Genomic DNA, 21,195 nt, shown 5'->3' with positions numbered 1-21,195 from the left:
GGTACTTGTAATAAGTGTAGCTTATTCGTAGCTTTGGAGGCCAGGCTGGGCGAATTGGAGACTCGGCTCCGCAGCGTGGAAAATTCTACAGCTAGCCAGGCCCCTGTAGTCGGTGCGGACCAAGGTAGCTTAGCCGCCGTTAGTTACCCCCTGGCAGATCCCGAGCAGCCGGGAAAGCAGGCTGACTGGGTGACTGTGAGGAGGAAGCGTAGCCCTAAACAGAAGCCCCGTGTACACCGCCAACCCGTTCACATCTCTAACCGTTTTTCCCCACTCGACGACACACCCGCTGAGGATCAGACTCTGTTTTGAGAAATGTGAAGTTAGCGACACCAGCAACCATAGTCAATTGTCTTCCGGGGGCCAAAGCAGGCGACATTGAAGGAAATTTGAAACTGCTGGCTAAGGCTAAGCGTAAATTTGGTAAGATTGTAATTCACGTCGGCAGTAATGACACCCGGTTACGCCAATCGGAGGTCACTAAAATTAACATTAAATCGGTGTGTAACTTTGCAAAAACAATGTCGGACTCTGTAGTTTTCTCTGGGCCCCTCCCCAATCGGACCGGGAGTGACATGTTTAGCCGCATGTTCTCCTTGAATTGCTGGCTGTCTGAGTGGTGTACAAAAAATGAGGTGGGCTTCATAGATAATTGGCAAAGCTTCTGGGGAAAACCTGGTCTTGTTAGGAGAGACGGCATCCATCCCACTTTGGATGGAGCAGCTCTCATTTCTAGAAATCTGGCCAATTTTCTTAAATCCTCCAAACCGTGACTATCCAGGGTTGGGACCAGGAAGCAGAGTTGTAGTCTTACACACCTCTCTGCAGCTTCTCTCCCCCTGCCATTAGAGACGGTGCCTGCTCCCAGACTACCAATAACCAGCAAAAATCTATTTAAGCATAAAAATTCAAAAAGAAAAAATAATATAGCACCTTCAACTGCACCACAGACTAAAACAGTTAAATGTGGTCTATTAAACATTAGGTCTCTCTCTTCTAAGTCCCTGTTGGTAAATGATATAATAATTGATCAACATATTGATTTATTCTGCCTTACAGAAACCTGGTTACAGCAGGATGAATATGTTAGTTTAAATGAGTCAACACCCCCGAGTCACACTAACTGTCAGAATGCTCGTAGCACGGGCTGGGGCGGAGGATTAGCAGCAATCTTCCATTCCAGCTTATTAATTAATCAAAAACCCAGACAGAGCTTTAATTCATTTGAAAGCTTGACTCTTAGTCTTGTCCATCCAAATTGGAAGTCCCAAAAACCAGTTTTATTTGTTATTATCTATCGTCCACCTGGTCGTTACTGTGAGTTTCTCTGTGAATTTTCAGACCTTTTGTCTGACTTAGTGCTTAGCTCAGATAAGATAATTATAGTGGGCGATTTTAACATCCACACAGATGCTGAGAATGACAGCCTCAACACTGCATTTAATCTATTATTAGACTCTATTGGCTTTGCTCAAAAAGTAAATGAGTCCACCCACCACTTTAATCATATCTTAGATCTTGTTCTGACTTATGGTATGGAAATAGAAGACTTAACAGTATTCCCTGAAAACTCCCTTCTGTCTGATCATTTCTTAATAACATTTACATTTACTCTGATGGACTACCCAGCAGTGGGGAATAAGTTTCATTACACTAGAAGTCTTTCAGAAAGCGCTGTAACTAGGTTTAAGGATATGATTCCTTCTTTATGTTCTCTAATGCCATATACCAACACAGTGCAGAGTAGCTACCTAAACTCTGTAAGTGAGATAGAGTATCTCGTCAATAGTTTTACATCCTCATTGAAGACAACTTTGGATGCTGTAGCTCCTCTAAAAAAGAGAGCTTTAAATCAGAAGTGCCTGACTCCGTGGTATAACTCACAAACTCGTAGCTTAAAGCAGATAACCCGTAAGTTGGAGAGGAAATGGCGTCTCACTAATTTAGAAGATCTTCACTTAGCCTGGAAAAAGAGTCTGTTGCTCTATAAAAAAAGCCCTCCGTAAAGCTAGGACATCTTTCTACTCATCACTAATTGAAGAAAATAAGAACAACCCCAGGTTTCTTTCAGCACTGTAGCCAGGCTGACAAAGAGTCAGAGCTCTATTGAGCTGAGTATTCCATTAACTTTAACTAGTAATGACTTCATGACTTTCTTTGCTAACAAAATTTTAACTATTAGAGAAAAAATTACTCATAACCATCCCAAAGACGTATCGTTATCTTTGGCTGCTTTCAGTGATGCCGGTATTTGGTTAGACTCTTTCTCTCCGATTGTTCTGTCTGAGTTATTTTCATTAGTTACTTCATCCAAACCATCAACATGTTAATTAGACCCCATTCCTACCAGGCTGCTCAAGGAAGCCCTACCATTATTTAATGCTTCGATCTTAAATATGATCAATCTATCTTTGTTAGCTGGCTATGTACCACAGGCTTTTAAGGTGGCAGTAATTAAACCATAACTTAAAAAGCCATCACTTGACCCAGCTATCTTAGCTAATTATAGGCCAATCTCCAACCTTCCTTTTCTCTCAAAAATTCTTGAAAGGGTAGTTGTAAAACAGCTAACTGATCATCTGCAGAGGAATGGTCTATTTGAAGAGTTTCAGTCAGGTTTTAGAATTCATCATAGTACAGAAACAGCATTAGTGAAGGTTACAAATGATCTTCTTATGGCCTCGGACAGTGGACTCATCTCTGTGCTTGTTCTGTTAGACCTCAGTGCTGCTTTTGATACTGTTGACCATAAAATTTTATTACAGAGATTAGAGCATGCCATAGGTATTAAAGGCACTGCGCTGCGGTGGTTTGAATCATATTTGTCTAATAGATTACAATTTGTTCATGTAAATGGGGAATCTTCTTCACAGACTAAAGTTAATTATGGAGTTCCACAAGGTTCTGTGCTAGGACCAATTTTATTCACTTTATACATGCTTCCCTTAGGCAGTATTATTAGACGGTATTGCTTAAATTTTCATTGTTACGCAGATGATACCCAGCTTTATCTATCCATGAAGCCAGAGGACACACACCAATTAGCTAAACTGCAGGATTGTCTTACAGACATAAAGACATGGATGACCTCTAATTTCCTGCTTTTAAACTCAGATAAAACTGAAGTTATTGTACTTGGCCCCACAAATCTTAGAAACATGGTGTCTAACCAGATCCTTACTCTGGATGGCATTACCCTGACCTCTAGTAATACTGTGAGAAATCTTGGAGTCATTTTTGATCAGGATATGTCATTCAAAGCGCATATTAAACAAATATGTAGGACTGCTTTTTTGCATTTACGCAATATCTCTAAAATCAGAAAGGTCTTGTCTCAGAGTGATGCTGAAAAACGAATTCATGCATTTATTTCCTCTAGGCTGGACTATTGTAATTCATTATTATCAGGTTGTCCTAAAAGTTCCCTAAAAAGCCTTCAGTTAATTCAAAATGCTGCAGCTAGAGTACTGACGGGGACTAGAAGGAGAGAGCATATCTCACCCATATTGGCCTCTCTTCATTGGCTTCCTGTTAATTCTAGAATAGAATTTAAAATTCTTCTTCTTACTTATAAGGTTTTGAATAATCAGGTCCCATCTTATCTTAGGGACCTCGTAGTACCATATCACCCCAATAGAGCGCTTCGCTCTCGGACTGCAGGCTTACTTGTGGTTCCTAGGGTTTGTAGGAGTAGAATGGGAGGCAGGGCCTTCAGCTTTCGGGCTCCTCTCCTGTGGAACCAGCTCCCAATTCAGATCAGGGAGACAGACACCCTCTCTACTTTTAAGATTAGGCTTAAAACTTTCCTTTTTGCTAAAGCTTATAGTTAGGGCAGGATCAGGTGACCCTGAACCATCCCTTAGTTATGCTGCTATAGACGTAGACTGCTGGGGGGTTCCCATGATGCACTGTTTCTTTCTCTTTTTGCTCTATATGCACCACTCTGCATTTAATCATTAGTGATCGATCTCTGCTCCCCTCCACAGCATGTCTTTTTCCTGGTTCTCTCCCTCAGCCCCAACCAGTCCCAGCAGAAGACTGCCCCTCCCTGAGCCTGGTTCTGCTGGAGGTTTCTTCCTGTTAAAAGGGAGTTTTTCCTTCCCACTGTAGCCAAGTGCTTGCTCACAGGGGGTCGTTTTGACCGTTGGGGTTTTACATAATTATTGTATGGCTTTGCCTTACAATATAAAGCGCCTTGGGGCAACTGTTTGTTGTGATTTGGCGCTATATAAAAAATTGATTGATTGATTGATTAGCATGCGGCATAACTAAGTCAAACCACTTTGCAGGCCTGTATATTGCCCTGGTTGTATCCATCAGTCAAAAACATTTTAGTGAGTGTTTCCATGTCCTGCCTTCTGCAGGAGGCGGGGTCAGACTGCTCTGTGTGTGAGGGACACTCAGCAAATGCTGGTGGCTTGATCGGAGCCACACAGTGTTTAAATGTCATGAGCTGGAAGGCACGATAGTCATGTGATAAACATCAGCACAGCTGTGCAACCAAAGACCGCAACTTTTTGTAGTTCCCGTAACATCAGCTTTCCATCTGACTGTCGTCCAACCTCCCAAGTTTGATGTCTTGCACGAACGTTGATGATATCTGAACGGATCAATAACTAAAGCGCCGACGAACTGAACGTAACATCCATGTATCCCTGATGACTCGTCCATGTGTGGGACAAAAAGCAACATTGTCATACAGAAACAATAGCGGTAAGAACATCTGCGCACGTTCCAGCTGTTTGTGGCTAGTTTGCGTGTGCACACACTTTGTTATTGTGAACAAAAACAACATTTCTCACCTGTTGTCAACCAAATCCTGCACCTGCAGGTGCTGCGGACATGAGGACAGGACTGGCTGTGCTCGGTCTCATACCTGCTGTCAGTCACGTCATCGTGAATGTTTCATTTTGATTTCATTTAAAGCATCAGAGGTCGATGTTCGCTTTGTTTTACTTTTATTAGTGTCGGGTTTTGTTTCATCTGTTTTTGCACTCCTGATTCACAGGCTTTTTGGTGATGGGGAAGATGCAGGATCATTCACACACCTTTTCTCGATGATTTGTGACTTTTTTCCTTCATTCAGCTATCACCGTGCGCCATGTTACCGGCCCCTACGATACATTTGACAGCAACATGGAACATAAATTATATTACTCTCAATTTTATTTTGTTTTATTTATTTATTTATTTATTTACCATTTATGTTAATGGCAGTATCACTTAATGGGCTTGACTTGGGTTATAATCCCTCGTCTTTGATGGGCAATGGGTCATCTTCGACTGCTTATCCGGGATCAGGTTGCGGGGGCAACAGCCCTAGCAGTGGACCCCAAACTTCCCTTTCCCTCTGACTGGGGATCCCAAGGTGTTCCCAGGCCAGTGTGGAGACATAATCTCTCCAACTAACCCTGAGTCTCCTCCCAGATGGTCGTGCCTTGAACACCTCGTCTTTGACCGGGCCAGACTTAATTTCCATATTACTGCCTCATGTAGCCAGCAGAGTTAGTGGATGATCTAAGTAACAGATTTTTTTTTTTTTTTTTTGTAATTCTTGGGACTGTAAAATCAATGATTGTTCTTTGGAGATGACACCCTTGGCAGATGAGCTCCTTGTTGGTGTGTGTCGATAATGTTGTCAATCACAAACAATCTGCTACATATTATTTTATGATTCTAACGAAAAACATGTGGTAACAATTTGGGGATACAAGAAGATACCTGAGTTAAAGTCTTAAACAACATATGATGTACAGTATAGGGAATGAAATATCCCATGCTGGTTTCTGTAACCTACCGGCCGGTGTCACAGACCGAACGGTCCCCTCTAAGAATCATCCCCCCGCCTTCAGTGCACATGCTTCATTTTGGAGAATCAGCAGCAATTCACTGATTAACACCTAGTTTCTGCTTAAAATGGCCTCATTTCTGCTTTAAACTGACTTTAGAATGATTTAAGAGGTCTTACTTTGTCATCTGATGGTTAATAATCCCATTATTCCCTCTGATTGCTTTGGGTGTAGAGACTCAGGCTGAGAGAGTCAGACATAGACCTGTTGCTTTCACACTCACTCTGATCGCTCCCCCATTTTGATTGTTGTACAAGTGCTTCAGCTATCTGTTGCTGAGACAGATGATGACTGGAGTGTAGTTTTAAGCAGAAATGAGGCGATAATCGGTGAATTGCTACCAACGCATGTGCAGTGAAGGCAGGGGGACTGATTTTTAGGGGGGATCATTCAGTCAGCGACACCGGGAACCAACAAAAACATAAAAAGCTATATATATATATATATATATATATATATATATATATATATATATATATATATATATACACTCAACAAAAATATAAACGCAACACTTTTGGTTTTGCTCCCATTTTGTATGAGATGAACTCAAAGATCTAAAACTTTTTCCACATATACAATATCACCATTTCCCTCAAATATTGTTCACAAACCAGTCTAAATCTGTGATAGTGAGCACTTCTCCTTTGCTGAGATAATCCATCCCACCTCACAGGTGTGCCATACCAAGATGCTGATTAGACACCATGATTAGTGCACAGGTGTGCCTTAGACTGCCCACAATAAAAGGCCACTCTGAAAGGTGCAGTTTTATCACACAGCACAATGCCACAGATGTCGCAAGATTTCAGGGAGCGTGCAATTGGCATGCTGACAGCAGGAATGTCAACCAGAGCTGTTGCTCGTGTATTGAATGTTCATTTCTCTACCATAAGCCGTCTCCAAAGGCGTTTCAGAGAATTTGGCAGTACATCCAACCAGCCTCACAACCGCAGACCACGTGTAACCACACCAGCCCAGGACCTCCACATCCAGCATGTTCACCTCCAAGATCGTCTGAGACCAGCCACTCGGACAGCTGCAGAAACAATTGGTTTGCATAACCAAAGAATTTCTGCACAAACTGTCAGAAACCGTCTCAGGGAAGCTCATCTGCATGCTCGTCGTCCTCATCGGGGTCTCGACCTGACTCCAGTTCGTCGTCGTAACCAACTTGAGTGGGCAAATGCTCACATTCGCTGCCGTTTGGCACATTGGCAAGGTGTTCTCTTCACGGATGATGCGAAGGAGATGTGTTGCACTGCATGAGGCAAATGGTGGTCACACCAGATACTGACTGGTATCCCCCCCAATAAAACAAAACTGCACCTTTCAGAATGGCCTTTTATTGTGGACAGTCTAAGGCACACCTGTGCACTAATCATGGTGTCTAATCAGCATCTTGGTATGGCACACCTGTGAGGTGGGATGGATTATCTCAGCAAAGGAGAAGTGCTCACTATCACAGATTTCGACTGGTTTGTGAACAATATTTGAGGGAAATGGTGATATTGTGTATGTGGAAAAAGTTTTAGATCTTTGAGTTCATCTCATACAAAATGGGAGCAAAACCAAAAGTGTTGCGCTTATATTTTTGTTGAGTATACATATAAATATATCTTAAAAATAAAAATCTAAGAAATTACATGGACATGAAGCTTAAGGTTGAGGTGAGATACATCCTTTTTCCATTAATCATCATGGAGATCTTTCTACAGGTTAATTGGCATCATCCTGGGGTAAATTCAGTTGATTGGGCATGAATTGGAAAGGCACACACCTGTCTATATTTAAGGTCCCACAGTTGACAGAGCATGTCAGAGCACAAGCCAAGCACGACGTCAAAGGAATTGTCGGTAGACCTCTGAGACAGGATTGTCTTGAGGCACAAATCTGGGGAAGGGTACAGAAACATTTCTGCTGCTTTGAAGGTTCCAGTGAGCAGAGTGGCCTCGATCATTCGTAAATGGAAGAAGTTCAGCTAGACCAGGACTCTTCCTAGAGCTGGCCGCCCGTCTAAACTAAGCAGTTGAGGGAGAAGGGCCTTAGTCAGGGAGGTGACCAAGAACCAGATGGTCACTCTGTCAGAGCTCCAGCATTCCTCTGTGGAGAGAGGAGAACCTTCCAGAAGGACAGCCATCTCTGCAGCAATCCACCAATCAGGCCTTTATGGCAGAGTGGCCAGATGGAAGCCACTCCTTAGTAAAAGGCACATGACAGCCCACCTGGAGTTTGCCAAAAAGGCACCTGAACAAAATTCTCTGGTCTGATGAGTCAAAGATTGAACTCTTTGGTGTGAATGCCAGGCATCATGTTTGGAGGAAACCAGGCACCATCCCTACAGTGAAGCTTGGTGGTGGCAGCATCATGCTGTGGGGATGTTATTCAGCGGCAGGAACTGGGAGACCAGTCAGGATTGAGGGAAAGGTGAATGTTGCAATGTACATTCTGGATGAAAACCTGCTCCAGAGCACTTTTGACCTCAGACTTGAGTTACCACTTGTAACTCTCCCCGAACCCAGGTGGGACAATCTGCCATTTTCTGACACAAGACCATAGTGCCAGATTTGAAGGTGTTGATTCTCATCCCAGTTGCTTCACACTCAGCCTCAAACTTGCTCAGTGCACATCAGATTCTGATGAAGCCAACAGAACCACATCATTTGCAAAAAGTAGAGATGCAACTCTGAGGTCACCAAATTGGATACCCTCCAGTCCCTGGCTGTGCCTTGAAATCCTGTCCATGAACATCATGCACAGGATTGGTAACAAGGGGCAGCCCTGGTGGAGTCCAACACCTACCGGAAACAGGTCTGATGTAATGCCAAGAATGCAAACACAGCTCCTACTTTGGCCATATAGAGACTGGATTGCACGTTGCAGTGAATCCAGTACCCCATGCTACCCCAGCATGCCCCACAGGATTCCTAGAGGAACTCAATCATATGCCTTTTCCATGTCCATAAAATATATGTAGACTGTTTGGTCATACTGCCAAGACCCCTCCAATATCCTTGCAAGGGTAAAGAGCTCATCCACCATTCCATGACCAGGACGGAACGCATTGCTCTTCCTGTCTCCTGTCTCGTACCCTGGCACAGACTTTCCAAGGAAGGCTGAGAAGTGTGATTCTTGTATAAGTTGAGCACACTCTCCAGCCCCATTTTTTACAGATGGGGACTAGAGCCCTGCATGGGACTAATTTCTCCGTCCAACTCCTGCCTGCCCCCGCCTAATTCTGGATTGTTACCGCCTGCACCTGCAACATGTGTGTTACACTCCAGCCATTTCCCACAGTGTGCCTGCCCAGTCCTGCCCGCACCCATGAAACAATGAGAACTTATGTGCGTACAATGATAGAGATGCATTCATTTTGTGTCTCCACCCGTCTCATGGGAGAAAACACATCATTTAGGTTTATTAATACAGAGATTCATGTGGTTGTTTGTTTCGATACAATTTAATGTGACAGTTCAGTTACTGCATGCCCAAGCACCATGATTGGAGAGAACAGGCAGCTCCAGACAGGGGTTTACAGAAAACCAACTCACACTGACCAATATCTGCTCTTTGGCTCAAACCACCCCCTTGAACACAAGCTCGGGCTGATCAGGACGCTTCAACACAGAGCCCTACAGGTGCCCACAACTGCAGAGGGAAGGGCTAAAGAACAACAACGTGTCCGGAAAGCCCTCACAGTATGTGGGTACCCACGATGGTCCCTGGACAAAGTGCAGAAGTCCCAGAGAACAAAGAGACCTGATAGACAGGAGACGGAAACAAGAAGGAGTGTCTCTCCCTTATTTAGCAGGAGTAGGGGAAAAACTACAGAGCATCTTCAGACAGCACAAAATCCCAGTTTACTTTAAACCGGTTAACACCTTGAGACAGAAATTAGTTCACCCTAAGGACATGATCCCTAGTTACAAACAGAGCAATGTAGTGTATTCTATCAGATGTCAGGAAAACTGTAACGAACACTACATAGGTGAAACGAAGCAACCTTTACACAAAAGGCTATACCAGCACCGCAGAGAGGGCGCCAGTGGACCTCAGTCTGAGTTCACCTCCACCTTAAAGACACTAACCACACGTTTGAGGACAAGGAAGTTAAAATATTAGCCAGAGAGAAGAAATGGTTTGAGAGAGGGGTCAAGGAGGTATTCTTTGTGAAACGTTTGAAACCCAGCCTTAACCGGGGAGGGGGTATGAGACACACTTTATCCCCTGTTTACAATGGGGTACTCAGGTCAAAGGAGTTTCAGTCTTTTGTTCATGGTAATGAGTCATTCACGTCATCAAGGGAGCCATCAGAAAGGCATCCATCCCATCATTAGAGGGACAGCTGTCCTGCCATTAGGTGTGCTAACTACAGCACAATAGTTGCTAATTAGAGCTATTGTTTAGTCACTAGCCTATAGCAGTCTGCCTCTCAGTAGGAGGGGTCTGGTTAGGTTTAAAACTCCAGCTTTTGTTGGCTTCTGTTTTATTCTTCTCTACAAGAGTCAGACAGAAGTCAGACTTCCAGAGCAAGAATTTTAGCTGAGGAAGCTTCTGCGATTTGAAGCGAAACGTCCTCGCGTCAAGCAACCCAGTCCAGTCGAAGATTCAAGCTTCTCTACTATAAAATCTTGTACTGTACTGTGCCAGTACTGAAACCAGATTGTTTGGTTGAAATGGGGTTTAATTTTTTTTGTTGGAGAGTCTATTCTGCTCTGCTTGGAATTGCTAGTTTCTTGGTCTTAGTCTAGTCCATATTATTATCAGTACAAACTTCGTTGGGGTGGATGGGCTGCAGTATGAAACCATACCACTAGATGTCATCAACTCCACCTTCAACCTTACTAAATGTCCCTTTTACAGAAACTATATAGGTAAATCCATTAGGGAGATTGCATATGTACAGCCTATGTAAACACGGGAGGTCTTCCAGCCCAGTGCCCATTTAGAAAACATAATTATAGGCAGTGAGGTGGGCTGCAATATGGAATCTTACAACTATTTATTTATTTATTCAATGTTTTACCAGGTAAGTCAATTGAGAACACTTTCTCATTTACAATGACGACCTGGACAAGAGGCAACACAACAGCAGGAGAGAATAACAGATTCACAATCTCCACATACAACAGTGAAAAACATACAGTAAAACAACTGCAGAAACAACAATAAAACAGAAAATGTTAAGAATTAAGATATACAATATTAAAAACATGTGCAATGGTCCTGTAAAATGTTAGAAATTGAGTTTTTAAAAGTAGATAGAGGTAAAAACAAACTAAGCTTTAGAGACTGTTGTAAGTTATTCCAGTCACTTGCTGCAGAAAACTGGAAAGAGGAGCGACCAAAGACTGTGCGAACTTTTGGGACCACAAGACTGATGTATGTGCTGGAGTGGAGAGCGCGACTAGAAGTGTGGATGTTTAATAAAGAGCTCAAATAGGACGGAGCCAAGCCAATCAAACATTTGTAAATACACAATAGCCAATGGATTTGTCTATGTGTGTGGAGAGAGGGCCACTTCACCATTGAGTACAAGTCACAGCGGTGCGTGGTGAAAGGTGCACCTGTAACAAAGCGTATGGCAGCATGATATACAACATCAAGTTTGTGGAGCAGAGTCTTTGATGCCATTCTGTAAACTAAGTCTCCATAATCAAGGATGAGGAGAACTGTAGTTTTTACCAAAATCTCTCTTATTGGGCGAGTGAAAGTGTTTTTGTGGCGGTATAAAAAGCCAATTCTCGCCTTTGCTTTGGTGAGCAGATTAATGATGTGGGTTTCAAAAACTAGAGAGTTATCAAGCCATACACCTAGATACTTATCGTGCAAGACAGTCTGAATTTCTGATCCGTCCAGGGATACAATTTTACCTGGAGCGGGAGGTTTCTGTTAAAGAACATACATTTGGTTTTTCTTGTATTTAACGTAAGTCAAAGCTCAGAAAAGGCATGTTGAAGTGAAATGAAGCTGTCTTGGAGCAAAGACAGACTAGTGTTGAAACAGGGACTATGCGCATACAGGATAGTGTCATCTGCATACAAATGCATTTGACACTGACCTGCAGCATATGTGATATTATTTATGTAAATATTGAACAGGGTGGGGCCCAGAATGGATCCTTGAGGCAGGCCTTTGTGAAGAGGTAGGGGTTCTGAGAGGAGCCCTTCAACTCTCATCGCCTGCATACGCCCAGAGCAAAAGCTTTTAAACCATGTAATGGAGTTGTCTGAAAAACCTGTCTCCCGTAGCCTATCCATCAAGATGTTTAAGTCCACAGAATCAAAAGCTTTGGCTAAGTCAACAAACATAGCCACACAGTACTCCTTATTGTCAACAGCATTGATAATATCATTGAGGACCTTCAATGAGGCAGTCAGACAGCTGTGCCTGGCTCTAAACCCAGACTGCAATGGGTTATAGATTTGGTAAGACTCCAGGTAATCTATCAGCTGTAAGTTGACAATTTTTTCAAAGATTTTCGAAAGACAGGGCAAGATGGAAACTGGCCTGAAGCAGTTCATGTCACTGTTGTCTCCTCCTTTAAATAGAGGAGTGACTGCAGCAGATTTCCAATCTTTTGGAAAAACCCCAGTCTGTAAGGAAAGATTGAATAGTCTACAGATGGGGGTTGCTAAAATGTGAGCTGCTACTTTCAAAAAGAAAGGCTCTAGTGAATCGAGTCCAGCAGATTTGGAAGTGTCCAGTCTCAGCAGTTCATTGAGCACTTCAGATTCCAGGATGGGATGGATAGAGAAGACAGGTCTATCAGGGGCTGATTGGGGTTGTTTCACAGGGGTTGTGGCCTGAGATAAAAGGTCTGTATGGCCAACCTGAGCAAAATGTTTATTAAAATTGTCCATAATTTTTGCCTTATCAGTGATAACCACACCATCAGCTTTGATCATGATTGGCAGACAGGGACTTATTTTCTTATTTTCCATAGACTTAATTGAACTCCAAAATGTTTTAGGATCAGCACTACTAGCGAGTAATTGCTCTTTAAAATGAGTAACTTTTGCCCTTCTAATTGTCTGAGTACATTTGTTTTGGACAGCTCTATAGGTCTGCCAATCTGATTGTTTATTAGAGAATTTAGCTTTTTGCCAAAGATGGTGTTTCTGACAGATGAGCTCAGCTAAATCTGGTCTAAACCAAGGACTATATCGATTTTTTACTCTTATTTTTCTTAGGGGAGCATGTTTGTTTAAAATTGAAGTGAACAAACTTTTGAAATGTGACCAGGTAACTTCAACATCAGGGATAAAATCAATGCTGCGCCAAATAACTTGGGATAGATCATGTAGGAAGGCCTGCTCGTCAAAATGTTTTGTTAGCCATTTGAATATAATCAGAGGTGGGGTTTGTGGAGTAATGCTCTTGCGAACACAGGCTATGATACAGTGATCACTTAGACTTTGACAGAATACACATGAGACATATTTATCAGGTCTGTTAGTAAGTATAACATCAATCAGTGTCCCAATGTTCATAGACCTGGAGTTATACCTGGTGGGGCTTGACACAATCTGGGACAAGCCAAGTGCATCTAATTGTAACTGCACTGATGGTAGAGGGTTAAGCATGTCCCAGTTCAGGTCCCCAAGCAAGATGAATTCTGAAGTAACATAAGGAGCAATAAGCTCACTGATAGCAGGGAGAGCACAGGCAGGTGCTGAGGGTGGTCTGTAGCAACCAGCAACAATAATAGAGAAGTTTGTAGACAGGTTAACCTTCATGATGACCAACTCAAATTGCTTTTAACAGATTTAGATGTTAACACTGAGCAGTGTAAATTTGCCTTGGAATAAATGGCTACTCAAGCCCCCTTGGAACTTCTGTCCTGGCGAAATATATTATATCCAGGGATGGCGACTGCAGAATCAGGGGTGGATTTTTTGAGCCAGGTCTCAGAGATAACCAGAACATCAGGGTTTGAAGTGTGGACATAAGCAGTCAACTCAGCCATTTTTGGGATCAGGCTGCGGGTGTTTAGATGGAAAACACCTAGGTGCTTTCTAGTGCAGAAGGAGTCAAAAGTTAATTGATGTTCACTGGGGGGTCTGAATGTAGGGACATTAGTCAGCAAACTGTGATCAGGACCTGGATTAGGTTGAATGTTTCCTGAAATAAGCAGCAGAAGGGCAATGAGGCACCTCTGCTTGAACAGTCTGTAAGTGACATCCACCTTGGTCTGATGTCCAGCAGAGAGGTGGAGTGGTGATAAAATGCACTCCTTCAAAACCAGAATACTTATGTGTGGAAGCAGAGTTGGGGAGTCATAGCTGATTGGAGGCGGTGTGGGTGACAATGATGCCGGACCCCAATCAGCTGGACGCGTCCCCCTGGCAGGCAACATAGGCGCAGCACCAAGCGCGCTGCAGTAGGGGGAACGCTCAAAGCAGACTGTCAGTAAACACAGCAGGGCGAGACGCACAGGAAAAAACAGCCCCATAGTCCGCGAAGGATCCGCTGGTCCCGCTGCGTGTTGGCTCCGGATCCGCCCCATGATAAAATCCAGCCCGTGATTTTTCCACTATGAGGAGCCAGCTGAGCGCTGATGCGGTGAGCTGCTGACAGCAGGTGGAGAGCAGCTAGCAGCAGGGCAAGCAGGCCGAGGTGGAGGACAGCTAGCTGCAGGGCAGGCAAGCCCAGGTGGAAAGCAGCTAGCAGCAGGGCAGGCAGCTAGAAAGCTGCCTAGCTAGCCAGGTAGAGTCAGCAATTATGGTAGGGAAATTGCAGTCACGAAATAGCAGCCAGCCAAGTGTGGAACAGTTAGCAGGCAAGCCCAGGTGTAGAGCAGCTAGCAGCAGGGCATACAGGCCCAGGTGTAAAGCGGCTAGCAGCCAGGCCCAGGTGGACAGCAGTTAGCAGGCAGGCCCAGGTGGAGAGCAGCTAGCAGCAGGGCATACAGGCCCAGGTGTAAAGCGGCTAGCAGCCAGGCCCAGGTGGAGAGCAGCTAGCAGGCAGGCCCAGGTGGAGAATAGCTAGCAGCAGGGCAGGCAGGCCCAGCTGGAGAGCAGCTAGCAGGCAGGCCCAGGTGGAGAGCAGCTAGCAGCAGGGCATACAGGCCCAGGTGTAAAGCGGCTAGCAGCCAGGCCCAGGTGGAGAGCAGCTAGCAGGCAGGCCCAGGTGGAGAGCAGCTAGCAGCAGGGCAAGCAGGCCGAGGTGGAGGACAGCTAGCTGCAGGGCAGGCAAGCCCAGGTGGAAAGCAGCTAGCAGCAGGGCAGGCAGCTAGAAAGCTGCCTAGCTAGCCAGGTAGAGTCAGCAATTATGGTAGGGAAATTGCAGTCACGAAATAGCAGCCAGCCAAGTGTGGAACAGTTAGCAGGCAAGCCCAGGTGTAGAGCAGCTAGCAGCAGGGCATACAGGCCCAGGTGTAAAGCGGCTAGCAGCCAGGCCCAGGTGGACAGCAGTTAGCAGGCAGGCCCAGGTGGAGAGCAGCTAGCAGCAGGGCATACAGGCCCAGGTGTAAAGCGGCTAGCAGCCAGGCCCAGGTGGAGAGCAGCTAGCAGGCAGGCCCAGGTGGAGAATAGCTAGCAGCAGGGCAGGCAGGCCCAGGTGGAGAGCAGCTAGCAGCAGGGCATACAGGCCCAGGTGTAAAGCGGCTAGCAGCCAGGCCCAGGTGGAGAGCAGCTAGCAGGCAGGCCCAGGTGGAGAGCAGCTAGCAGCAGGGCATACAGGCCCAGGTGTAAAGCGGCTAACAGCCAGGCCCAGGTGGAGAATAGCTAGCAGCAGGGCAGGCAGGCCCAGGTGGAGAGCAGCTAGCAGCAGGGCATACAGGCCCAGGTGTAAAGCGGCTAGCAGCCAGGCCCAGGTGGAGAGCAGCTAGCAGGCAGGCCCAGGTGGAGAATAGCTAGCAGGCAGGCCCAGGTGGACAGCAGCTAGCAGGCAGGCCCAGGTGGAGAATAGCTAGCAGGCAGGCCCAGGTGGACAGCAGCTAGCAGGCAGGCCCAGGTGGAGAATAGCTAGCAGGCAGGCCCAGGTGGACAGCAGCTAGCAGGCTAGTAACACATCTCCATTGTCCAATTTAAAGTCCAGAATGTTTTAAAACTGAAATATTAAAACCTCAAAAAGGTTTTGGATTTTGCAGCTTAAAAGACACTATTTTGCAGTCTAAAAATCACATAACAGCACATTAAAACAAGATATACTTCTCAGAGCAGCACAGCACTCTGGTGACCTGCCACCATCTTGGAATATCTATGTGACTAGATGTCACTGACACAACCTTCAACATTACTAAGTGTTCATTTGAAGCAATACCCACAGACCTGATGCAGTCTTTTTAACTGCATCAGAAAAAGACTCTGATGCAAAGTAGCACACAGTCCAGCACAGGTTTCATTGCTAGTTTCCAGTCATTACATTCTATTTTTAAGTTCAACAACCACATTCACTAAATCCTGCTATTACTTATGGTCCTATGGATAAGTTGAACATAAATGAAATGTAGTTGGGGCAGACCTAGTACATTAATATTGTCCTGTTGCCATAAATTGTGTGCACCTAAGACTACCAAGACGAGCATCCTGTCCGAGGTGTACTGCCCCGTGACTGCTGGGACAAGCCCCAGCCCCCCCATGACCTTTAACTGGTGCAAGCGGGTATAAAAGATGGATGGATGGATGGATAACTTTTACTAAAATTAACTGTTTTTCCCAGGCATGGAGAAGTAAAGCACACTGTTGAGAGATGTAAGCTGATCAGAGAACTTTTGAGAGAACGTCTAAGACTTTTGGGATCTCCAGGGTGCTGGGACCATCTGACTCAACAGAGTGGAATGTACTGTTGCATGGGCCTGAATGGTGAGAAACAAACTCTACAGTTTCTCTTACAATAGATTATTTTCAAAGTGTCAATTTATAGCAGCAAAAATAAGGCAATTATTTAATTAGGACAAAAGACTAGGTCAGGGTAAGATGGAGGTTGAGTTTGATTGACTGATTATGCCTGCATCTGAGGTCCTGAGGTGAAGAAATAGCTGAGCCAGAAGGAGAGACTGTCGATTTACCAGTCAGTTTCCATGCCTCCTCACCTATGGTCATGAAAGAACAAGGTTGTTGATACAAGTGACAGAAATGAGGTTCCTCCATTGGGTATCTTGGCTTACACTCAAAGACAGGGTGAGAAGCTTGAATAGCCAGGAGGGACTCTGAGTAAGAGCCACTGATTCTTCACTTTGAAAGGTCCACCTGAGGTGGTTTGGACATCTGGTGACAATCCCCCCATGGATATCTCACTTGGGAGGTCTTCCAGGCATGTACAACTGGAAGGAGGCCCCCCTGTGAAGACACAGGCTACACTGGAGGGATTACATTTCCCAGCTGTTTTGGGAATACCTCAGAATTTCCCAGGAAGAGTGAGAGGACGTGGCAGAAGATAGGGAAGTGGGGATGAGCTGCTTGGTCTACTGCCACCATGACCTGGATAAGTGTCAGAAAATGAATGAAAAAGGAGAAAAGATAGTAATGCTACTAGAAGTGTATGCTTTTATAATCGCCTTGGTTTCTATGTAACTATGATTTGTACCAAGATATCTTAAAAACACCATATCCAATTTTGGTCAAACTTGGAAGGTACTTTGTGGTAACGTATGGGAAGAAGTGTTTGATTTTAGTTAGGTTCAGTCAACAATCAAAGTTTGAGGGCAAGTTCAATTTCTGGCCCCATGCTAATATATAGGAAAATGTATGAAAATGGGTTCAGATATTGTATTCTGAACCCAAAGTTGACTGTTATAAAAAGCCCATTTTTTGTAATTGCCTTATACTTTGAAATGTGGGCATCATGCCACTTTCAGAATACTTTTGATCTGCTTCATTAGTTTTGTCAGTTCTTTCTTTTGTAATTAATTTTGTACTCTGCTGAAAAATGTAATTGCCATTACTTTTGCAAACACTCACATAATCATTTGAACTAACTGAAGGCCTGAGTGTGTTTGAATGTAATGTGCAATTATTGAAGTTCACACACAAGTTGAAAATGTTTGCCTTTTTTCTTTAACAGAATCAAAAGGATATAAAGAATATTTCATTATTTTATGACATTAACACTGTATGAACATATGGTTATTTATGTGAATGTCATTTTTACATGTACTGCAACAGATGTTCAACTTTAGGAACAAACTGACAGCACTGTGCAGTGAAGCAGTGTGTAGTACAGAAGCATGAAGAATAATTACATTTATTGTGGTTTTCTGGATGTTTCAGGTCAGCAGGTAGGATTTCTGTCAAATGAGAAACACGTGTACCTGCATCCCAATGGCTGTCTCAATGTCAGTGCAATCAACAGCTGTAATGTGGACCATGTAGCAGAGTGCATCCATCTGGCTCTGACCGCTTCGCTCTGACATCTTTCTACTTTTGACTACAGCCTGAAATGTGGGTGAAAATCAAGGCTTCAACTTGACTGAGATATGTTTAACAGAATCCTCAGTTTGAAATTTGTGCTGGATCAAAAATAGACTTTATGAAACTGACAGATGTTTCTGTCATAATCAAGCACTCAAACTTTAAGAGGTAATGAATGCAGTGTGTTGTTAATATTTGATCAAAAATACTGATTGTACACTTTTTCTGCTTTAGCTGCATTTGCCTGGTAATTACTGGTAATTACTCAAATGGTCTGGTCAGGTCAGGTCTGGAACTACACCTTTGTGCTACGCATTGATGGATTCACCACTCTACAGAACCACCCTGGGTCCTGATTGGCAGCCATCTAACATCTATTTGCTACAGCCAAGTCATTCTTACATGTCCATTCAGTGTTGGGGTCAATAGTACTGAGGGATCTATGTACTGGATCATGATCTTGGGTGTGGACCACATGACCGTAGTGTGATTATAGACATTCACTTGTCAGCTAAGGTAACTGGTCCTACTTAAAGGCTCACAATCGTGGTGTAAGTGTAGAACCAGTAGGACCCTGGACTTCAATGACCTCTGTCTGGTGACCTCATGAGCTCTTCCCTTTTGTCTTTCGAGCTCAAAGGCCTAGGTCACAGACATGAACATCAATGTTGTACTAAGTTCAACACCTTCACCATATACAGAATTTAATTTAATTCAATGTATTTTATTTGTGTAGTGTCAAATTACAACAGTGCTGCCTCAAGGCCCTTCACACGAGTGGTCTAGTCTTACCAACCTCCCACTGAGCAAACACACAACTGGCAGTGGTAAGGAAAACCTCCCTCTGGTGATAATGAGGAAGAAACTGCAACCAGACTAGACTGAGAGGTGTGACCCACTGCTTATTATTATAAGTAGTATTAGTAGTAGTAATAGTATGAAAAATGTCTTCAAAAGTGGACCTTTTATCTAGGGCTATTGTGGGCTATTAAGCTGCCAGATTGACAGGTAAGAAATTTTAATCAGCGTTTTTTACATCATGTTGAAATCAGACAAAGAGTGTAGATGCATTTGGGTGGGAAAAAAGTGTTAGTATTTGTAATGCATCACGGATCAGCTGTTTTTAGTGAGGAGACGCACAGCGGCACAGTGTTTTAAAAATGTCTTTGTAAAACCATCACTCTGAGCTTCACTGCGCTTTGAGAGACAACTGTTTTTCAAATCAGAGCTGCTGCACAGCAGATATGGCTCTGTGCTCAGAGCTCGCTGAAAGTGAGTGAAATGGGCAGTAACCAAACCCTGATGTCTCCCTGCTCATGGACCAGTTTTAATGCTGCAATCGACCCTTGATACAAAAATAATAGTAACACACAGTGACTTGGACAAGTAACTTTAATCTGATTAATGATTTGGAAAGAATAACGCCTTAGATTACTTGTTATGAAAAAAGTGGTAGATTAGAGTAACGCTTTACTAAGTAACGCGTTACCGGCATCATTGGGTGCATGATAATAGAAGGCTCTCTGGCCTGCCCACTTTTTTTAAACTTAGGGACACAAAGTAGTTCTGCACCCTGAGAACACAGAAATTCAGACCTCACAGAGAAAGGAAGACCATGAAGGGAAGCCAAAATTGGTGTAATGTGGTGAAACTTTCTGCTTCTTGTCAAAATTCTGGCAGCAGCATTTTGAACCAAATGGAGAGTCCTAATGCTGGACTGCGATACACCAGAAAATAGGACATTACAATAATTCAGTCTAGATGAGACAATGCTTTAGTCCATGAGCCAGTCATCAATTTTGACGTAATCGGTACCACTTAAGGTGATGAAATGACACTTAGAATCCAGCCTCAGTGTACCATGGCTTACACAAAAATGTAATAAAGCAATTCTAGGGTAGCAGCTGTAGCCAGGTACGGGTCGATGAAGGGTTACACAGAGGTCAAGATTTAAAAATGCTCCAATCATATTGAAAACTATACCACATTATTTATCTGATCATAACAATTCCAAAAAGGTATAGTTCGGACTATGTATGACTGTATGTTTTGGAGTCATTGGGTAAATACGGCAAAAATTGTGACAAAGGTCAGTTTCAGTTTTTAAAGAGGTCAAAAGTTAAAGTTAAACCTAAAATTAGGTTAAAGGTAGCAGACATGCAATAACTGATGTTGCAGGAACAGCCAGTGGGGAATCCTCAATTTTACTGTTTTCCAGTGTAATAATGGGAATTAAGTTTGCAAAACATGTCCCTCTACGTGTTTATGGGTATGTCTGCAGAAACAGGCCACAGTCTCAACTTAAAAAATTTTCCTTCCTGGCACATAAACTACACTGTCAAGATAGTGGGTTTTTTCTGCGCTAATTTCCCCACTAGGCTAATGGAATCCATAGCCACATTAATCATCAGCCCTGCAGGCTCTCTAATCACCTGCTCTGTGACCTGCAATTGAGTCCGAATGTTACCCTCCCTGTAGAACTCTATCTATGTTTGCAGATAAGATGGTGGCACCTTCCCCAGTAGGGTGAATACTGTCTGGCATCAGCAAGCTATAGTGACCCCAGAAAGAAGGCCAGTTATCAATTAAACTAAAACTTTGCTGTCTCCAAAACTGCGCCAGCCACCTATTCAAAGATTTCAGCCTGCTAAATGTCTTATTTCCCCGAGAGGGGAGGAGACACTATTACTTGATGCCGACATATGTTTCTGGCTGAGGTCACAAGTACTCTCTATGTCCATTTTTGTGACCTCTGATCGCCGCATCCTAACATTGTTGGCACCGACATGAATGTGAGTATAACTACTATCACATTCCTTTGTCTGTCTGCCCTTGTGCATAGTCAGCACCCTAACGTGAGAGACAGTGTCAGATGCTCTGTCCCCAGGAATACATTTAACATCTGGCATCTGTAATCTAATTTTGCAGGTAATAGAATCCCCTATCACTAACACACGGTGTTCTGGCATGGAGATAGGGCTAGAAATCAC

At 43.8% G+C, this 21,195-nt stretch overlaps 1 protein-coding gene across 1 annotated transcript in view; it reads left to right on the top strand.

Moving 5' to 3' along the window:
- Window positions 1-19,787, top strand: part of got1l1 (glutamic-oxaloacetic transaminase 1 like 1) — a 67,209-nt gene extending 47,422 nt beyond the window's left edge. The window contains exons 7-9 of the mRNA XM_034169943.1: window positions 16,515-16,657; window positions 18,065-18,235; window positions 18,440-19,787. Of these exons, the coding sequence (XP_034025834.1) occupies window positions 16,515-16,657; window positions 18,065-18,204 (283 nt within the window). The 3' untranslated portion in view covers window positions 18,205-18,235; window positions 18,440-19,787. The remainder of the gene's footprint in view (window positions 1-16,514; window positions 16,658-18,064; window positions 18,236-18,439) is intronic.
- The last annotated feature ends 1,408 nt before the right edge of the window (window positions 19,788-21,195 follow it).

The sequence above is a fragment of the Thalassophryne amazonica genome, chromosome 5 (genome assembly GCF_902500255.1).
Source record: "Thalassophryne amazonica chromosome 5, fThaAma1.1, whole genome shotgun sequence".
Taxonomy (NCBI): domain Eukaryota; kingdom Metazoa; phylum Chordata; class Actinopteri; order Batrachoidiformes; family Batrachoididae; genus Thalassophryne; species Thalassophryne amazonica.
The sequence above is the reverse complement of the archived record's forward strand: the minus strand, read 5'-3'. Positions and strand labels throughout refer to the sequence as shown.